This window comes from Camellia sinensis, chromosome 2 (assembly GCF_055761805.1).
Source record: "Camellia sinensis isolate YWXY chromosome 2, ASM5576180v1, whole genome shotgun sequence".
Taxonomy (NCBI): domain Eukaryota; kingdom Viridiplantae; phylum Streptophyta; class Magnoliopsida; order Ericales; family Theaceae; genus Camellia; species Camellia sinensis.
In genome coordinates this window covers 214,090,340-214,106,745 of record NC_138962.1, presented here as the reverse complement: position 1 = coordinate 214,106,745, position 16,406 = coordinate 214,090,340, and the positions used below count along the sequence as shown (strand labels likewise).

Sequence of the window (16,406 nt, the reverse complement as noted above, 5' to 3'; positions counted from 1 at the left end):
CCAAAAATCCAATCAGCAACACCCAAACAAAACTTCAAACTTCAAAGAACTCGGCCCAAGCCAACAACGCGATCTCAGGCTGGGCTGGCCCATCCTAGCCCAGCCTACTAATTGGGCCTATCGTTCTCTGAGTGGGGCCCAAATACAACATTCAGAATTCCTCAATAGCCCATTGCGCGCGCCAATAAATTCATATATAAACTGCCCAGACTTCAAATTCAAAAAATAAATAAATAAATAAAATAACAGATTCAAAATTTCGATAAAAAAAATTGAATTTGAACATCAATCTCTTCATCATCAATCACAGTTCGATTCAAATCTCGAAGGTTTCAAGTGTTGGTTCGATTAAATGAAGTTGAAGATCAACAAGGCTTGCGATCTCAACTCCATTTCAGTCCTTCCTCCTTACGCAAGGTTCAATTCGATCACAAAATCTCTTCAAATTCTGCGTTCTATACACAATTTCACACACAGAGACACGCAAATTGTTGTGTTGAACTTTGTGTTGATTGTTTCGGTGAAGATTTGAGAGGAGATCGAGCACTGTGCCGAACGGAACGGACCGGAGTCGTTCGCAGCCATCGCAGCAGTCGTCTCAGCATGGAATGTTTTCTCAGCTCTCGCAGAACTCTCTCGATGAGATCGTGACGAACGATCAGGTTCTCTATCACTCTCTCTACTTTCAAAAGAAAAGAAAAAGAAAAGAAGCTACTGATGATTAAGTGATTTTAAGATCTGAATTTGAAGAGCATTTAACTATAATAACGAGAAGAAATCAATTTTTATATTATTTGTTTGTGTTGAGTTGATGAATAATTGGTGATGCTAAGCCATAAGCATCCTTTTATGCCTCAAAGTCTTTACCTGATCTGTGGCCTTTCTATCCACCTGTTTCTCTTGTTTCTTTACTAAACACTGATGTTTCTTGTCTGCATCATTAATGAAATGAGCCTCTTGTTCAAAAAAAAAAGTCATAAGCATCCGATTAGGATGTTGTGGAGTGTATGTTCAATATTGATTGTGGAAAAAAATTTGAATTCGTTTTTTTCACAATGATTTTTATTTTAAATGGTTTGTATGAGTTTGCTCTGGTTTCATAATATTCGGAAGGTTTTTTTTTTTTTTGGTCAATCGATAGGAGAGTAATTATGAGTATGAAAAATATTATATAATCAAACAAACTACTAGCACACGATAGCTAGAAAGTCGATAGAGCCTACCTCAGCCCAAGCCCAACAACCACTCCACTACTTACATACAACCCCATTGTTAGTAATATAATATAATACCTAAATATAGTGCAACTTTCGATTAATATAACATGTAATACAGTGTATTGCTTTTGGATTGTTTTCGGCTCTTTTCATCATGAGCCATCATTGTCCATTGTCTGTAAAGATTGTATCTTCTCCTATATAAGGAGCCCCTCACCATTTGTAATATAGAACATTCAATACATATTCAATACACAATTTATTCTTTCCTTTTATCTATACATGTTATACATTAAATCTTACATGGTATCAGAGCTAGGTTAACAACTTAGTAATTCCGCTTCACCGGCGGGCGGCAACCTCGCCTTGGCCGCCCGCCGGACCAACCCAAATTTCCTTAATTTCTTCTTCAATGGCAGATTCTTCAACAACACTTCCCTATCACATCACCAGATCCGGTCAGATCTGCTCTCCAAGCATTTCTCCGTCTCAAGTCACAATTTTCAATTCTCACGACACTACTACTGCTGCTGCAGAGGAACGTGTTCTGGTTGCTTCCAAGAATCACAAAGAAGCTGAGAAACGCCGTCAGCAAAAGATCAATTCCCATCTCGACAAAGTTGATGTCGTCAGCTTTATCTCATCGTCGGTGGAGATACAAGCACACGGGAGCTCGGTTTTTGCTCCCACAACCACCGAAGATGGCCACTGCTCGCATGCCACTCGTCGTCCTAGCCCAGGCACCATCGTCTGCCCACGAAAGAGTCACTCAAGGCACTGTCCTGCACGCGACCACCCCAACTCGCGTGGCCTGCACGCTTCGCGTCTGACCCCTGCTGTATCGCCCACTGCTCACACCGTGGCTCCGTACACCACTGACGCTGCGACCCAAAGCGCCACCAGCTCGCGCTATCACCAGCAATGCTTCACGGTTCGAACCAAGGCGATCAAAGGGAAAGGAGCTTGGTACTGGGCACATTTCGAACCCATCTTGATTCAAAACCCAGAGACAACTCTTCCAAAGGCTGTCAAGCTCAAATGCACTCTCTGCGACTCTGCTTTTTCGGCTTCGAACCCATCTCGCACTACTTCGGAGCATCTCAAGAGAGGGACTTGCCCCAATTTCACTTCCTTTTTTTGAAACCCATTTCGTCAATACCAGTCTCGCAACTGCCTCCTTTGTCTTCTCCGCCTCCATGGTTGTCCACAGCCACGACACCACCCTTCCGATCTCTCTCGACGAAATGCTCGTCCACTATGAGGCACCTTCAAAAATCACTGCAGCTAAAGCAATTGCAGTAATGTCACCCAACTTTGCTATCTCTCTCTCTGCTGGACCCAACAATTGCTGTCCCCCACTCACTTCACTCTTTCTGAATTCTTCTTTTGTTTTTTCTTCATGACAGCCACATACATGGGCATGTCCCTCCGCCAATGCTCCCATCATTTTTCTTTTTCATATATATATTTATTCCGCCAAACAATACCACTTTTTTAATTCCTTAATTTATTCTATATTTTAATAACATGAGTGGCCTCACTTTTCCACCACCTCTCTCTTTTTCTAAACAATATTTTTGTACCACCACCCACTCCATGACACCCATTTTATTATTATTATTATTTTTATTTTTATTACTCCGGGTTACATCCCTCTCATCAACTATCTTTTATTTTCTATATATATCTATATCTATGTACTTTCCAACCCACCAGCGCACATGCTTTCGCCATTAATATATTATTATTATTATTATTATTATTCAAAAAAAAAAAAATACCAAACACCATTGCAGGTTTAAACAAAACCGTGGACCAAGAAACCCACGTGCACCAATCTCCTTTTCTCCTCACTCTCTCGTTTTTTATTTCAAATATATTATTATTATTTCTTTCTGACAAGGATCAACCCCGATCACAATTTTACACACAAAAAAAAAAACAAAACAAAACAAAACAAAAACAAAAAAAAAAAAAAAACCCAAACAAACAAACCAACAAAAACAAAACAACCACATCCACAGGCGGGATTTTTCTTCTCTACTCTGCCGCCGGTCTCTTCTTCTTGCCTCTGTCCTGAGCGGTCCTTGACGGTGCTGCCTCCGTGTTTCCCACGCCACCGAGCACCTTCACTCCCCCCTGCTCCTCCACTACAGCATATGGCGGACCTCCAAATCGGAACATAACGGTGGCCTTCCGCTTCAGCTCCTTATTTTCCGCCTTTAGCACACTTATCTCTGCTCGCGCATCCTTATACATGCGCTGGAGCAGAGCCAGTTGGGCGTTTAACTGCTGCACCTCATTTGTCCTACTCTGAAGCCGGTGCGACAAGTTTGTGACCGCAGTCATGGTCTCCACGCATGACTTCAAAGTATACTGATTGGCCTCAATATCCGTTTGCACCACCATTTTTTGCTCCACAGACCGCATCGGAAAGTTCAACGGAGCAAAACCAGAGGTGTTTGGTTGAGATTCACTGGCCACCGCACCAGTTATTTCTCTTGTGGACTCATTCACTTCTGGAAAGAGCGTGAGCAGACCACGGGAAGAGGAGGCCATGTTCTGGGTAGCTGGACGGGAAGAAGAGGCCATGTTATGGGTTGCTGAGTGTTTCAAAGAAGGGTTGGTTACAGAATGTTTACAGAGTGTTTCAGAATGCCAATGTTCAGAGGTTTCAGACTGGTTTGCACAGCCTCCGCCTCAACCTTGGTTAAATAGCCAACGCGGACACGCGCATCGTGCGCCGCTCGGCACTAGACGACAACATGGGCGCGCAAGCCAAGGTAGTCACGCGCATCACCATAATGTCCGGCACACCTTTTTATTGGGCACGCCTTTTGATGGCACGCCTTTTGCAAGATTGGGCACACCTTTTGAGGGTGCGACTTTTTACAACGGTCCGGCATGACCCCGTAAACTGTCCCGACATTGATTCCGGTCAGCTTTTACATCGGTCCGGCATAACCCCGTAAACTGTCCCGACATTGATTCCGGTCAGCTTCTACAACGGTCCAGCATGACCTCGTAAACTGTCCAGACATTATCTGCTACAACGGTCCGACACGACCATACAGTGTCTTCACCAACGGTCTGACACGACCATACAGTGTCTCTTATCATATTTTACTTTTATTTGTCAGTTCATTTTCTTATTTTGTTACTCTCTCCAAACTCAAGTTGGTTCCTATCCTCCTTGAGTTTGAGGGGAGCTGTTAGTAATATAATATAATACCTAAATATAGTGCAACTTTCGATTAATATAATATGTAATACAGTGTATTGCTTTTGGATTGTTTTCGGCTCTTTTCATCATGAGCCATCATTGTCCATTGTCTGTAAAGATTGTATCTTCTCCTATATAAGGAGCTCCTCACCATTTGTAATATAGAACATTCAATACATATTCAATACACAATTTATTCTTTCCTTTTATCTATACATGTTATACATTAAATCTTACACCCATAATGGGATAATGGGTGTTACACAACCACTCAGCCAAATGCCCTTGTTATTCCGAATGTGTTTATTATTATTATTATTATTTTGGAGGGGTAACTTCTAGTTAGGAGAATTTGGGTGTGCACATGTGCTTGTGAGATATGACTTGTACATTTTTACTCGAATCATCTCCTATAGGTTTGATGTGCTTCTCTCATCTAGGAGTGAAGCTACTACATTGTCAATTTCTATTGAAATATAGAATGGTGTCCTATGCATTTGCCGTGCAACATCCCCTTTTTAATGAGAACAATTGTAGGCTTTAGAATGTTGGGAACACTGACAATGTCCATGACTTCACACTTTATTTTACTGTGTCAGAGACACCATCAAGCAGTCATAATTTCTGAATATATGTTCCTGGTGCTTGTACTCCTGACTACAGAGTCCTCTTTTATAGTTATACGAACTAGGATTCTCCTATTAAGTAAAACGATTGTTAATTTTATTGTTAGAGAAAGATTTAGAGCTCTAGGCATGGTGCCCAATTTCCTGTACTGTACTTTGATTAGGTTCCTATAATAGATAATATATGTTCCTTGTGGGATTGTTTGGTGCCATTTGAGAAATTTATAACTGGACTTGTAACAAGAGGGAACTTCCAAAGGGAATTGACAGCCATTTTTTATCTATTTCCTCTATTGGCCTGTAATGCCCCACTCTCGGGTCGTTAAATACACTAAAATAACCTAAAAAAATACAAGTTTTTCCCCCAAAAATAATAATTACAAAATCGTCTCCAAATGGTACAATATCCTCCAAATATTCTAATTGCCTCCAAAATAAACAATATTACAATTATCTCCAAATTTAATAATTACAGTGGTGGGTCCCAAATCTCTATATTAATAAATCTTTTTAATCTCAATTTTGAGCTCCACTAAAATCTGCTCCGCACTTGAAAAATAATTTAATTCGGGAAGTATACAATACGACAGGAATACAAGGCTCAGATACAGAATAAATTAACAAGAATCCAACAATTTATGACATTAAATCAATGATACGATAATCAAGCAATTTACCAAATTGCACAACAAATCAATTATAATTTATCTAGGACCAAATACCCAGTCCTACTCAGTACATGATCAGTGAATAAATTCATTTATTCACCCACCTCACCCAAGCTCCACACTTATCCGGGCATATTGGTGTAAACAATTAATAAGATTCACTCGATCCATGTACGGAGTATTTCCATGTCATTCAGTCAGACAAATCAATATTTTAACACAGAAATATTTGTAGAGAATTTTACCAAATGATTAGATTATCAACGATTTGACAACAAATGATTTTACAAAATCTATTAATAACCACAATAATCAAGTGGATTACAAATTGAGGATAATTAAAAATAGAGAACTCTTTGCAAAGAGATTTAAATAGAGCATATTGTATACAACCCGAATTTACCTCAAAATAATTAATTCCATCACCATAAATCTGACATTGCTCCATGGATCTCCAAAAATAGCTTTGATCAAACTTCTAAAACATAAAGCATGTATAATTTAATAAAATCTACAACTCACAATTTATTTATTTATTTTATAAAATACTTATTTTCACTCTAAACACTCCTATATCTAAACTTAATATTTCTACTGTACACAATCTATGAGAGGAGGAGGGCCGACAGAGAGAACAAATGAAGAAGAAGAAGGGAATGTGAGGAGCCACTCACTTTGTTCGTTTATAAAGGAATGAAGGAGAGGAAAAAGATTAAAAAAATTAAAAGTAAATGAAATGATGGAATTGGTGGGTTTGGTGTGGCAAGTCAGGAACTGTGGGTTGTTTTGCCCATGGTTTGTTTGTTTGTTTTTTGTTTTGTTTTTTTTTTTTTTTTTGCACATGATGGGAATTGTAGGAAAGTTTATTTATTATTATATCAGAATAAATAATAATATGATAGATATAAAAGAGGTGAGATAAATATAAATAAATAATTTAAAATTAAATTCTTATCTAAAAATCTCATTACTAAATTAAAATAATAAACCATCAATACCACTCACTAAATATTAATACCTCAAAATACGGGGTGTTACATGGCCCACGCTACTTCTTTTAGAAATGGTACTGTTAATGCCTTTGTGATACTTCTCAATTCATGTAATAGATGTCAAATTCTATTTTGGAGTGTTGATGTGAAGAATGTATTTGAATCGAATTGTTTAATCCAAATTTTATGTTAGAGCAAAGTATTATCTTAGAACATCATTGCTAATTTCTTAAAGAGCTATGTGTCACAATTAGCTTACCGAAAAAATTGTCAATTAGGACTAGTTTGCTGAAATTATTTTGAACTTTTGACTATCCACTCTTAAAGTTTCCAGTCTTTAATGTCTATACCTTTAGGAGCACTCTAGTTTATTCAAACCAATCTTTAATTGTTCTATATTTCCCCCCTATTCTTTTCTCTGCTTTCATTATTGAATCTGTGTTTTACATAACTATGCATATGTCCACTTCACTTGTGAATATTTTGACATTCTAGAGCATCATCTTCTGGAAAATGCATCATGTCCTCCATGTTCTGGGAAGGAGAAATTCACTCAACGATGAGTTTAACCTTTTAGTACTTTTTTGGTTCTTCATGAAAGTAGTTGCCAAGTCCTTGGTTAAGTGCCCGATGCCAATGCAGAAATGATTTGTATTTTCCATTTAATGATTATGGTTGCCTTTTCTCTAGCGGAAGCAAACATTTATTTAGCCTGTGTTGCTTTTATAGAGGATTGGTTCTCAAGAAAGAGAGAATTCAGTGAAAAAGATTGATTGCTTGCCCCCTATCAGCTACATGCGAGAAGAGAGTCAAATGCCAATCTCTAGATCGTCCGCCAATCTGATGCGCAAATGGAACTCTGCTTCTGCTGCAGATCACCAATGTAAGTTTACAGCCAATGGGAAGTTTGTTTAATTTTGTAAAGCCATGAAAGATGCAGATTATATTTAATGTGACTTTGAAAATTTTGAATTAGAAAGGGTTCTAATTTTTTTACCTCTCTACAAATTAGTGAGCAAATTAATCTTTTGTCCTTCTACATGGATGTGCTTTCTTCGGCATTAAAAGGTCAGATAAGTGAAGAACTTGAACGCAGGATTGGAATTATAGAAACTTCATTGAATAGGTTTGGAATGATCTTGGATTCTGTTCAGAGCGATATCATGCATGTAAACAAGGGGACAAAAGAAGCATTAATGGAAAGTAAGTATCTCAGTTTTCAAATGCATTGGTAAATAGGAGTTTAAGATGAAGTTACCCAATTTAATATTTGTAATTGTAATACTACACCTATCTGTAATTGTAGATAGGAGTTTGAGAAGAAGTTACCCAATTTGGTACTAGTAATTGTAATACTACACCTATCTGCCACCAGTTATTTGTGGGCTGTGACCCGGTACGTTGAAAATCTCTAAAAAAAAGCACTTGAGTCCTTGATAACTATTACTGTTCTCAAAATGGCTTAAGTTTTTTTTTTTTTATTCAAGGTATATAGAACAAAACAATAGTGGCATGATTCATCTGCTGTAGTTCCTTCCACAGATTCAGTTGAAAACAAGATATCATTGCTTCAACGAAAAAAATAATGTAGATGGTTAAGTTTCACACAAATGTAGGTAAATTGTTGATGATGAAAATGCTTGGTCTATCTTGCCACAAGGAATATCAGGCAACTGTCTGAAACTTGCATTTGAAATGTGATGAATTGTGAAAAAAAAGACACACGAGAAAGAGAGAGAGAGAGAGAGAGAGAGAGAGAGAGAGAGAGAGAGAGAACAATAATTTTAATTACTTGATGCATCTTAATTTGTGCCTAATTAGTATAATTTCTTTCTTTTCTTTTTTTCTTTCTTTTTTTCTTTTAAATTTCTTCCAGTGGAAAGCATACAGCAGAAGTTGATTGCTAATGACAACTTGATGCAACTAATGGTAAGAGCGAGCACCATGACTTAACCCATAAGTTCTTTTGAACTGCCTGTTTATTTCAGATGTCAATGGATGCAGACTTTCTAACACAATTGAGAAATGATGACCAGAACAAGGGACAAGAAGATGTCAAAACTAACCTTGTTGGGGGCTTAAAATCTATTTCTGATCAAGTTAGCCAGGAGATAGATCGAGACAGGTTAAAGGAGATTTCTTCAATGATATCAGCTTTTCCAGAGCAGATAGATTTGTGTTTACAAAAATTAAAATCTGAGCTCTGCAAGACTGTCACCCAAGAAATGCAGGTATGTAGCATCGTAATTCCATAGCCTATAACATGTGGAAATTTCAAACTATGAATAGTATCTTTTTCTTTTCTGAGATGAGGTAGAGAAGGGTTGAATTATGTTTTGTATTGCTAACAGTTGCTTCTTTTGGAATTTTTTACTTGTTCATAATTCTCACTTGCAGGCAATCCCTTACACCTTGAGGATTCCCAGCCAAAAACACCTAACTCCCACTGTTCTTTCGGAAAGGGTATCATGTTCTTCTCAAATAACTACTTATCAGCTTTTTCAGAGACCCATCTATTTTAGAAATGTTTTCCACAGACCTTTTCATTTTCAAATTTGTAGGGTATAAGTTGTCGTGTTACGCCGCAGCAAATGCCAACTCTCAAGAAGTATGTTTATGACACCCATGATTTTTCTTTTTCTTTTATTTTTATCTTTTAATTTTGTTTGTTCCATTGTTCTGTGTGAAACAACTCATGACAATTTGTCTTTTGCACATGACAAAACCAACTCGCTTAAGATGCATATTGTCCCAGTTGCTAGTATTTCTGGATGAATTTACTTTTAGTTCCGTCATCTCCCATACCGATCTTGACGCTCCTTTCTTAAGCAAAGAACATGTGCCATGGCCGTCAGGAGTTCATTTCACTGCCAACTTCCCTAGTGCTGTGTTTGGATTTTGGATTTGTATAAGGATTTGTGGATAGAAAGGAAAAGGGAAGTGAAAAAGTGAATTATTTTCCTTTCCCTCAACAAATCGATGATACAAACACAACATAAAATTTTCAATTTGATGGAGTTATTTATTGAAAGGATGGGGAGGAGGGGGCTGTGGCATGAATCATGATTTTTGGTTTGATACCATGTCACTAACGGCACTTGCAGGAAAAGAATAAACTGGAAACTAGGAAAGACACAGAAAAGAAACTAATGAGAAATTTGGCAAAAGTTACACATCATAAAAACCTCTATATTTCCTTTTTGTTTGACCCTTCAGATAATTAGATTGAGTTTATGATGGTACCGTTCATGTTGTTTGACTTTGCTAACATCAAGTAATGCATAGCTTTTGTTTTTATCCTTCAGAGTGCATATAGTCACTTTGGTAATTGGTTTTCCACTTCTAATTCAGTGTTATTGTTGCCTTTTTATCCTTTCAAGCAACTAAAAGATTGTTCTTCATTCCAGCCCTCAAGTGCGTCCAAAGTTTTGTGGGAAAGCAACTGTGGTTCCAAAGGTAGAATTAGGAAGCTGGACCTCAGTTAAAAAAGAAAAAGCTGCTTTCACATGTAGGGGCTCTAGTAAGGAGCACAGACAGAAGAGACTGTTTCCCATTGAACTGGTAAACCTGAATTTGTTTTTCTTTGCTTTTGCTCTTGTTTTCATTTTTGTGTTTGTCTTTTTTTAATTAGGAGTGTCTTAAAAAGTAGGTTACATTACAAGAAATGGACTAAGTTAACTCGATCTTTCATCATGAGAACTCTATGGATACTTCAAATGCAAACAGTATGAATCTTGTTTCTATGTTTAACTGAGTTGAAGTTTGGTCATATAGGAGAGAGAACGGAGAATTGTCATCGAATCAGATGAGGAGATTGATGTAGGGTTTTCCTGCTTGCTAGAAGAAAAGGACACAGGTAAACCAATTCTAAAATAATCGAACAGGCACTAGTTTGTCTTTGCCGGTAGTATGTCATACGATTTTACCTCTTTATTATTTTACATTGATCCCAAATCAACTTTCCAAGACTATTATTAAAAAACGACCTACAATGGTGTCTTGGCGCTTTCAAACACATGACACATGTGCCCATGAAGTGCACCCAACGTGTCCTATAAAAAAAAATAATAATTAAAAAGATTGGAGTGTCGGTGCTTCTTCGCCTAAGATGGTAGTGTATCTATGTCGGACACTGCCATATTTGGTTTACAATCAATGATCTAAACCTTCTTTATTTTTTTATTTTTTTTTTTTTTTTTGGGAAGACATTGGAAACTATTCAATGGAAGAAGCAAAGGAAGAGACCAAAAGGATTCTGAGGAAAGCAAGGAGGGAAAAGAGAAAATACAGTAATGCAATAATTTTGATTTGAAGGTAAGGTAACACTTTATGTTCTAGCACTCTCATTTTTGTATGATCTAGAACCTGTTAATTTCCACTAGCTTCTTTATTACCTTGTGTTTGTGAAGGTAGAAAACTTGTCTGGTTAATTTGGGATGTCCTGTCAAATGTTGTCTTTCAATTTCATTTTTAATAGAAGCAAAATGGATCAACCTGTTTTGCATCATTTCCCCTTAGAACTAGTAATCCAAGTGAAAAAAATTCTAAGAAAGTAACTATATTATTTATATGAGAAAGAATTTAATTTCTTCTCTTTTTCTTGTACTTATGAGTCTTATGACTATAAATTTTGATGGATTGAAATTATCTAAAAGTGAAAAACCAAGGCATTGGATGAATATGGAATATAATGCTTTTGTGCTGCTAGTAGGGAGTCTTTGGCTACCATTTGAGGCTGTTTTTCTTGATCACAAATGAAGCCTTCATGTTCCTATGGAATTACTAAGTACATTTTTTCAAAGAAAATTTAGGTTAACGCCCCCATAAACATTCTCTTTCGTGGAACTTTTACCTTTATCCCATCATCCCTCTCGAAATTTTTTGAGTCTTCAAATTACATATAATACTTAAAAACCTTTTGATGGGAAATGGAAAGGCATTGGTTGATGAAAAAGGGTTACACAAATTGATTATGATTTTATTAACTTTTTAATTAGGGGTTTTGGATGCCTATAAATAGGTCATTCTGTAATATGTTTATTTAGCTTTGTAATAACAATGTTGTGTTTAAGGCTTTGTCTGACTTTTGTTCTTCTTTCTACTTCTTCTCTCCTTATTGAAACTGTTCTTCTTCTCTTGTGGAGCAGTTCTCTACTTTTGGGATCAATTGAATAGTTGTCGATTTCTTAACAAGACTCGGCCCCTAACTTCGGAGTCCTAGAGGTGGGTCAACTATTTATGGATGAAAATAAAACTTTTCTTTCTAACACTAAGATGATCACGTCTGGAGGAACCGTGTCCCTATTTTTTTTTTTGGACATTTCAATGTGCTACTAATAAGTACATTTAATTCTCGTTGTCAATTACTTTGAGCCTTGGAGGTGCTTGGACCACCCCTGTGAATAAAATTTCAGTGTGATTGAACTAAATTTATTTTGTTTTACAACAATAGTTTTCAGTCTAATTTGTGTTATGATATTCTATAATTGATATACCTACATGTTTTATTATAAATTGCAACAGTGAATCCTATTTTAAAGCAGCAAGCCGTTGTGCTCCTTATGCTATGGAGCTGAATACTCTCACTGCGCTCTGTGCAGGCCTAAGATCTATGGACGTCGCACTAGATTGGAGTGCCTGATTGCTGCACTGCTTTGCCCCGAGCCCTGAATTTGATCAGTTCTGGTACATTTTTTCTGCTCCCAAGTCCCAGATGCTATTCATAAATTTCATGTTTCGCCTTTTTTTCTTTGCAAATTTATATTCTTTATCCTTGAACTGATTTCATTCATAAGGTTGCACTCACGTCACTTGATGATTAGTTGAGTTCATGAACTGCATTTGTGTAATGGTGCAAGAGACTATCATAACACACAATGCCCAGTAACAATATTATATGCTGCCAAACATTAGTATGGTTGTCATGTGGAAAATAACATAATTTGATGTTGTTTTCTTTAACATTTGTTGTTTCAAATCTTCTGTATGAAGAAAAAAAAAAAAAAAAAAAAGACATGGGACCCTATGCCTCAAATTATTTTTGTTCAAGCACTCATAACTATTGAATCATGTCTTGAGATTCTCACATCATATAATAGTTGTAAATATTTTAAGAATAAAAAAATTTGAAGACATGAGATTCTGGATCCCAAAAAAAATATATACCAAGACACAAAGCTTGCACATGGTCCCACCACTTGCCGTGGGGTTCGAGAAAAATTGTATTTAGTTAATATATTTATTGATTTGTTTGTTAGAATATTTCTAGCATTTTTGTCAGGAGAATTCTATACACCCGATTATACCCCTAGTGTTATTTGGTCATGACTTTAGTGATATTTTGCATGCTACATTGTGATTTGAAGTGTAACGCCTACTTATATGTCAAATTAAAATGAATTATGAATTTAGAGTGTTTGGTTAGATCCTCTTTTATTATAATTCATAATGGTGGTTTTTCGTTATGAACCTAGTGATGTATGGTTACGATCCACAATAGTGTTGATTATAAATCAAATTAATAACATAAATTGATTTCTTTTAAAGCTAGCAACTAAAAGTAATATTGCATATGTATGAACCTTTTTTAAGGAATGTGTATACTAGTTCCAGTTTGACATTCTCACTAAAAAACTATACACAAAATCAAGTTGGGCTCAGTCCAAGACTCCAATATCCTGACTGTGAACAGCCCAACTAAAAACTTTTATGGGCCTATGTTGGAGGCCCTTAACATTCCCTTTCCTTAATTTGGGAAGTTGGAGATATATAAATATTACGAAACCAATCACATGACTTGAGACCAACACCAACTACTTTATATTAATTATATTTTTCTTGCCCTGAACGATTATTAACTTAAAGGAATGATTTTAAATGATTCGGGCCCTCTCTCTGCACTAGAAGGTTTTTAAATCATCCAACAAATGTCCTTCGTTCCAAAGGTGATATCACCACTAATTTTTTAATCTGATTTTCCCATAAGAGTGTGTAAAGTTGCCAAATCCAGCTGGATGGTATTCTCATCGTTCTTTATGATCTTTCCCTCCTTTGAACTAATTGATCACATTTTGTTGAATTTTATTTGATTCGGCTTCTCTCCCGTTCACGATTTTGTGAATTGGTGGCATGTTTGTTTGGGTGGACATGAGCTTGGGATTGGACTAATAGTCTAATAAAATTATTAATTCGATGCTTGGTTAAACAATTGAAGTAGGGACTAATTATTTTAAACTTGACTATTAATTAAGATAGGATACATAATCTAACGAATTCATAGTCCTAGGACTATTAGTCATGGGAATGTTAATCCAGTCCGTCCAAACAAATATGGCCTGAAGGTATAGTTAAGGTTTATTATGGGTTTTATTCTAATGATCTGAATTATTTATTTTGTTTGATTATGCGTGTAAATTATTCATAAAAAAATGAGATTGATATGATAATCATAGTTTATAATTTTATTAGATTTGTTTACAAGATAGAGGCGGTCTATTTTTGTAATTATCTTTGTTGCCCATTTTTTGTGGATAAATATCACCAAAACACATAAATAATGATTATCAAATAATTTGATTTTTTATTTATTTTATTTTTTATGAATAATTTACAAGCATAGTCAAACAAAATGAATTGTAAGAGTGGGGGACTATAATAGTCACCACAACCCCAATAGCACCTCTAGTCTATTTTTGTTGTACTAGAGAGAAACCTTTTCCTTTTACTTTTGGGTTTAACTATTTTGCAGTTTGAACCTCTGAGTCCACCATGAATCATCCGTTCATTGTATAGGTCTTTATATATAGATCAACTATGAAAAATCAAATTCATTCGATAATTGTAATTATATTATTTTATCATATTTGTCTTTAAAAAAAATTGATAAATATAATTTTAAAAATAAATTATTCATATTTTAAAAACAAGTAAAATAAAATTATTTGATTAAGATTATTAAATCAATTTAATTTTTTAAAAAATAATTTATATATAAAATAAACAAATCATATTAGGGAAATGAAGGTGATGGTAAGGCAGAAAAATTGTTTGGTTCTTCGCAGGCTTTACGTGTTCATATTTTTCACCAATCATTATTCATCATGTTTCATGTTACTTTTTAATTCCTTAATATAAAATTATGAATTTCACCTCCTACTCCAATCACAAACCTTCTAAGATGTCATGAGACCGCGTTCAACACCACCAAATAATTTCCCAGCATGTCGACGGGGGAAGAGTGTTTCTTTTACTTATATATATAATAATATTAATGTTTATTCCCCTCGAATCACAGCTACCTTGTCTCATTAGGGAGGAGATAAAGACTCAAGGGAGGTTTTTATTTTCAATGATTAACACTCATACCTTGTCTCATTCGGGAGGAGATAAAGACACAAGGGAGGGTGTCTCTATTTGCACATCACTTTTCATTTTAAGATACACTATTAATTAATTAATTTTTTATTACAATATTAACGTAATATAAAATGACTGTAAAGGACAAAGGTTATAATACACACCTTACGTAATACACACCAATTACTCATTGCACACCACACCTAATTTTTATTTTTTTATTTTTCACTCAATACACACTATCAATTTTCAAATATTCCTAAAATATCCTCATCTTCTCTAACCTTAACCATAATCCTAACCCTAACTCTACCCCTGCAGCCATTGACCTATTTTCAATTTTCAAAGTGACATTACCCATTGGCAACTGTCGGTCCTTGTTAATTGAGGGTGCTGGGAGGGTTAAGCCTAGTTGCAAACCTTACCCTTGATTTGATAGAGAATACGATAATAAAGAAAGATGATAAAGAAAAAAAGATTCGTGAAGCTCATTCCAAGTAATTGGATATGTGGGTTTATTTATGTGAGTTTTACATGTGATTGTATGAAAATCAAATGAAAGCATAATGGGTATTGATATTGATTTAAGACATGATATGATTGCCTTGGTCTCAAGGAGGGTATAGCTTTAAATAGAGTTGAGCGGGATGACTTATTTACTCAAGCAATTGAGTGATTGGGATTAAGCAATCGAAGAATAAAGATGTAATAAAAAATTTTAAGAAAATGGAAGATTGGAGATTATGGGTGGGGTGTGTGAGTGAGTGAGAGTAAAGATGGGAATTGTATGTGGGGTTTGTGAGTAAGGGTAAAAGTGGAAGATTGTGGTGTATATTGAGTAAATTTCTTATTTATCAAATTACTAAATGTATGTCTTGAGTAATTGTGTGCCTTGAGATGAAATGTAGTATAAATTAGGGATGACAACGGGACAGGGCGAGGCCGGGGATCACACTCCCCGTCTCCGATCCCCGACGGCAAAAATTTTCCCGTCCCCGATCCCGATCCCGATCCCCAACAGGGAACCTATGATCACCGCCACCCCCGTCCCCTAACGAGGTTCAGGTTTCCCTGACTCCGAAAATTCCCTGGTCCAAAAAAAAAAAATTGGCAAATCAACAACATCATCAACAGATCAACATCATATTCATACATCAACAACATATCATGTATACTTACACAACATATCAACAAAATCATTAACAACATCATACACAACAAATCAAAAAAAGAAAAATCAGAGAGATGGGAAAGGCGTCGAAGTCCGGCAGCAAAGGAAAAGGGCGTCGCCGTGATGTTCTTGAGCAGGGAGATCGGCAACAGCG

General features: G+C 36.0%; 1 protein-coding gene across 4 annotated transcripts; it reads left to right on the top strand.

Moving 5' to 3' along the window:
* Window positions 1-229: 229 nt before the first annotated feature.
* Window positions 230-12,689, top strand: LOC114298855 (putative recombination initiation defects 3). Of its 4 annotated transcripts, none has more exons than XR_003642123.2 (13): window positions 230-417; window positions 527-662; window positions 7,456-7,609; window positions 7,795-7,929; window positions 8,603-8,655; window positions 8,763-8,957; window positions 9,124-9,189; window positions 9,288-9,334; window positions 10,134-10,287; window positions 10,501-10,582; window positions 10,932-11,040; window positions 11,874-11,949; window positions 12,327-12,689. XR_003642123.2 is itself a non-coding variant. In XM_028243492.2 (12 exons), the coding sequence occupies exons 1-11, from the start codon at window positions 353-355 to the stop codon at window positions 11,036-11,038; spliced, it is 1,194 nt and encodes a 397-aa protein (XP_028099293.2). In that variant the 5' UTR covers window positions 230-352; the 3' UTR covers window positions 11,039-11,040; window positions 12,327-12,689. The 4 variants fall into 4 exon arrangements, 2 of the variants coding, with proteins under 2 accessions (XP_028099293.2, XP_028099292.2); XR_003642122.2 differs by having other exon boundaries at window positions 12,250-12,689; XM_028243492.2 differs by lacking the exon at window positions 11,874-11,949.
* Window positions 12,690-16,406: the final 3,717 nt, after the last annotated feature.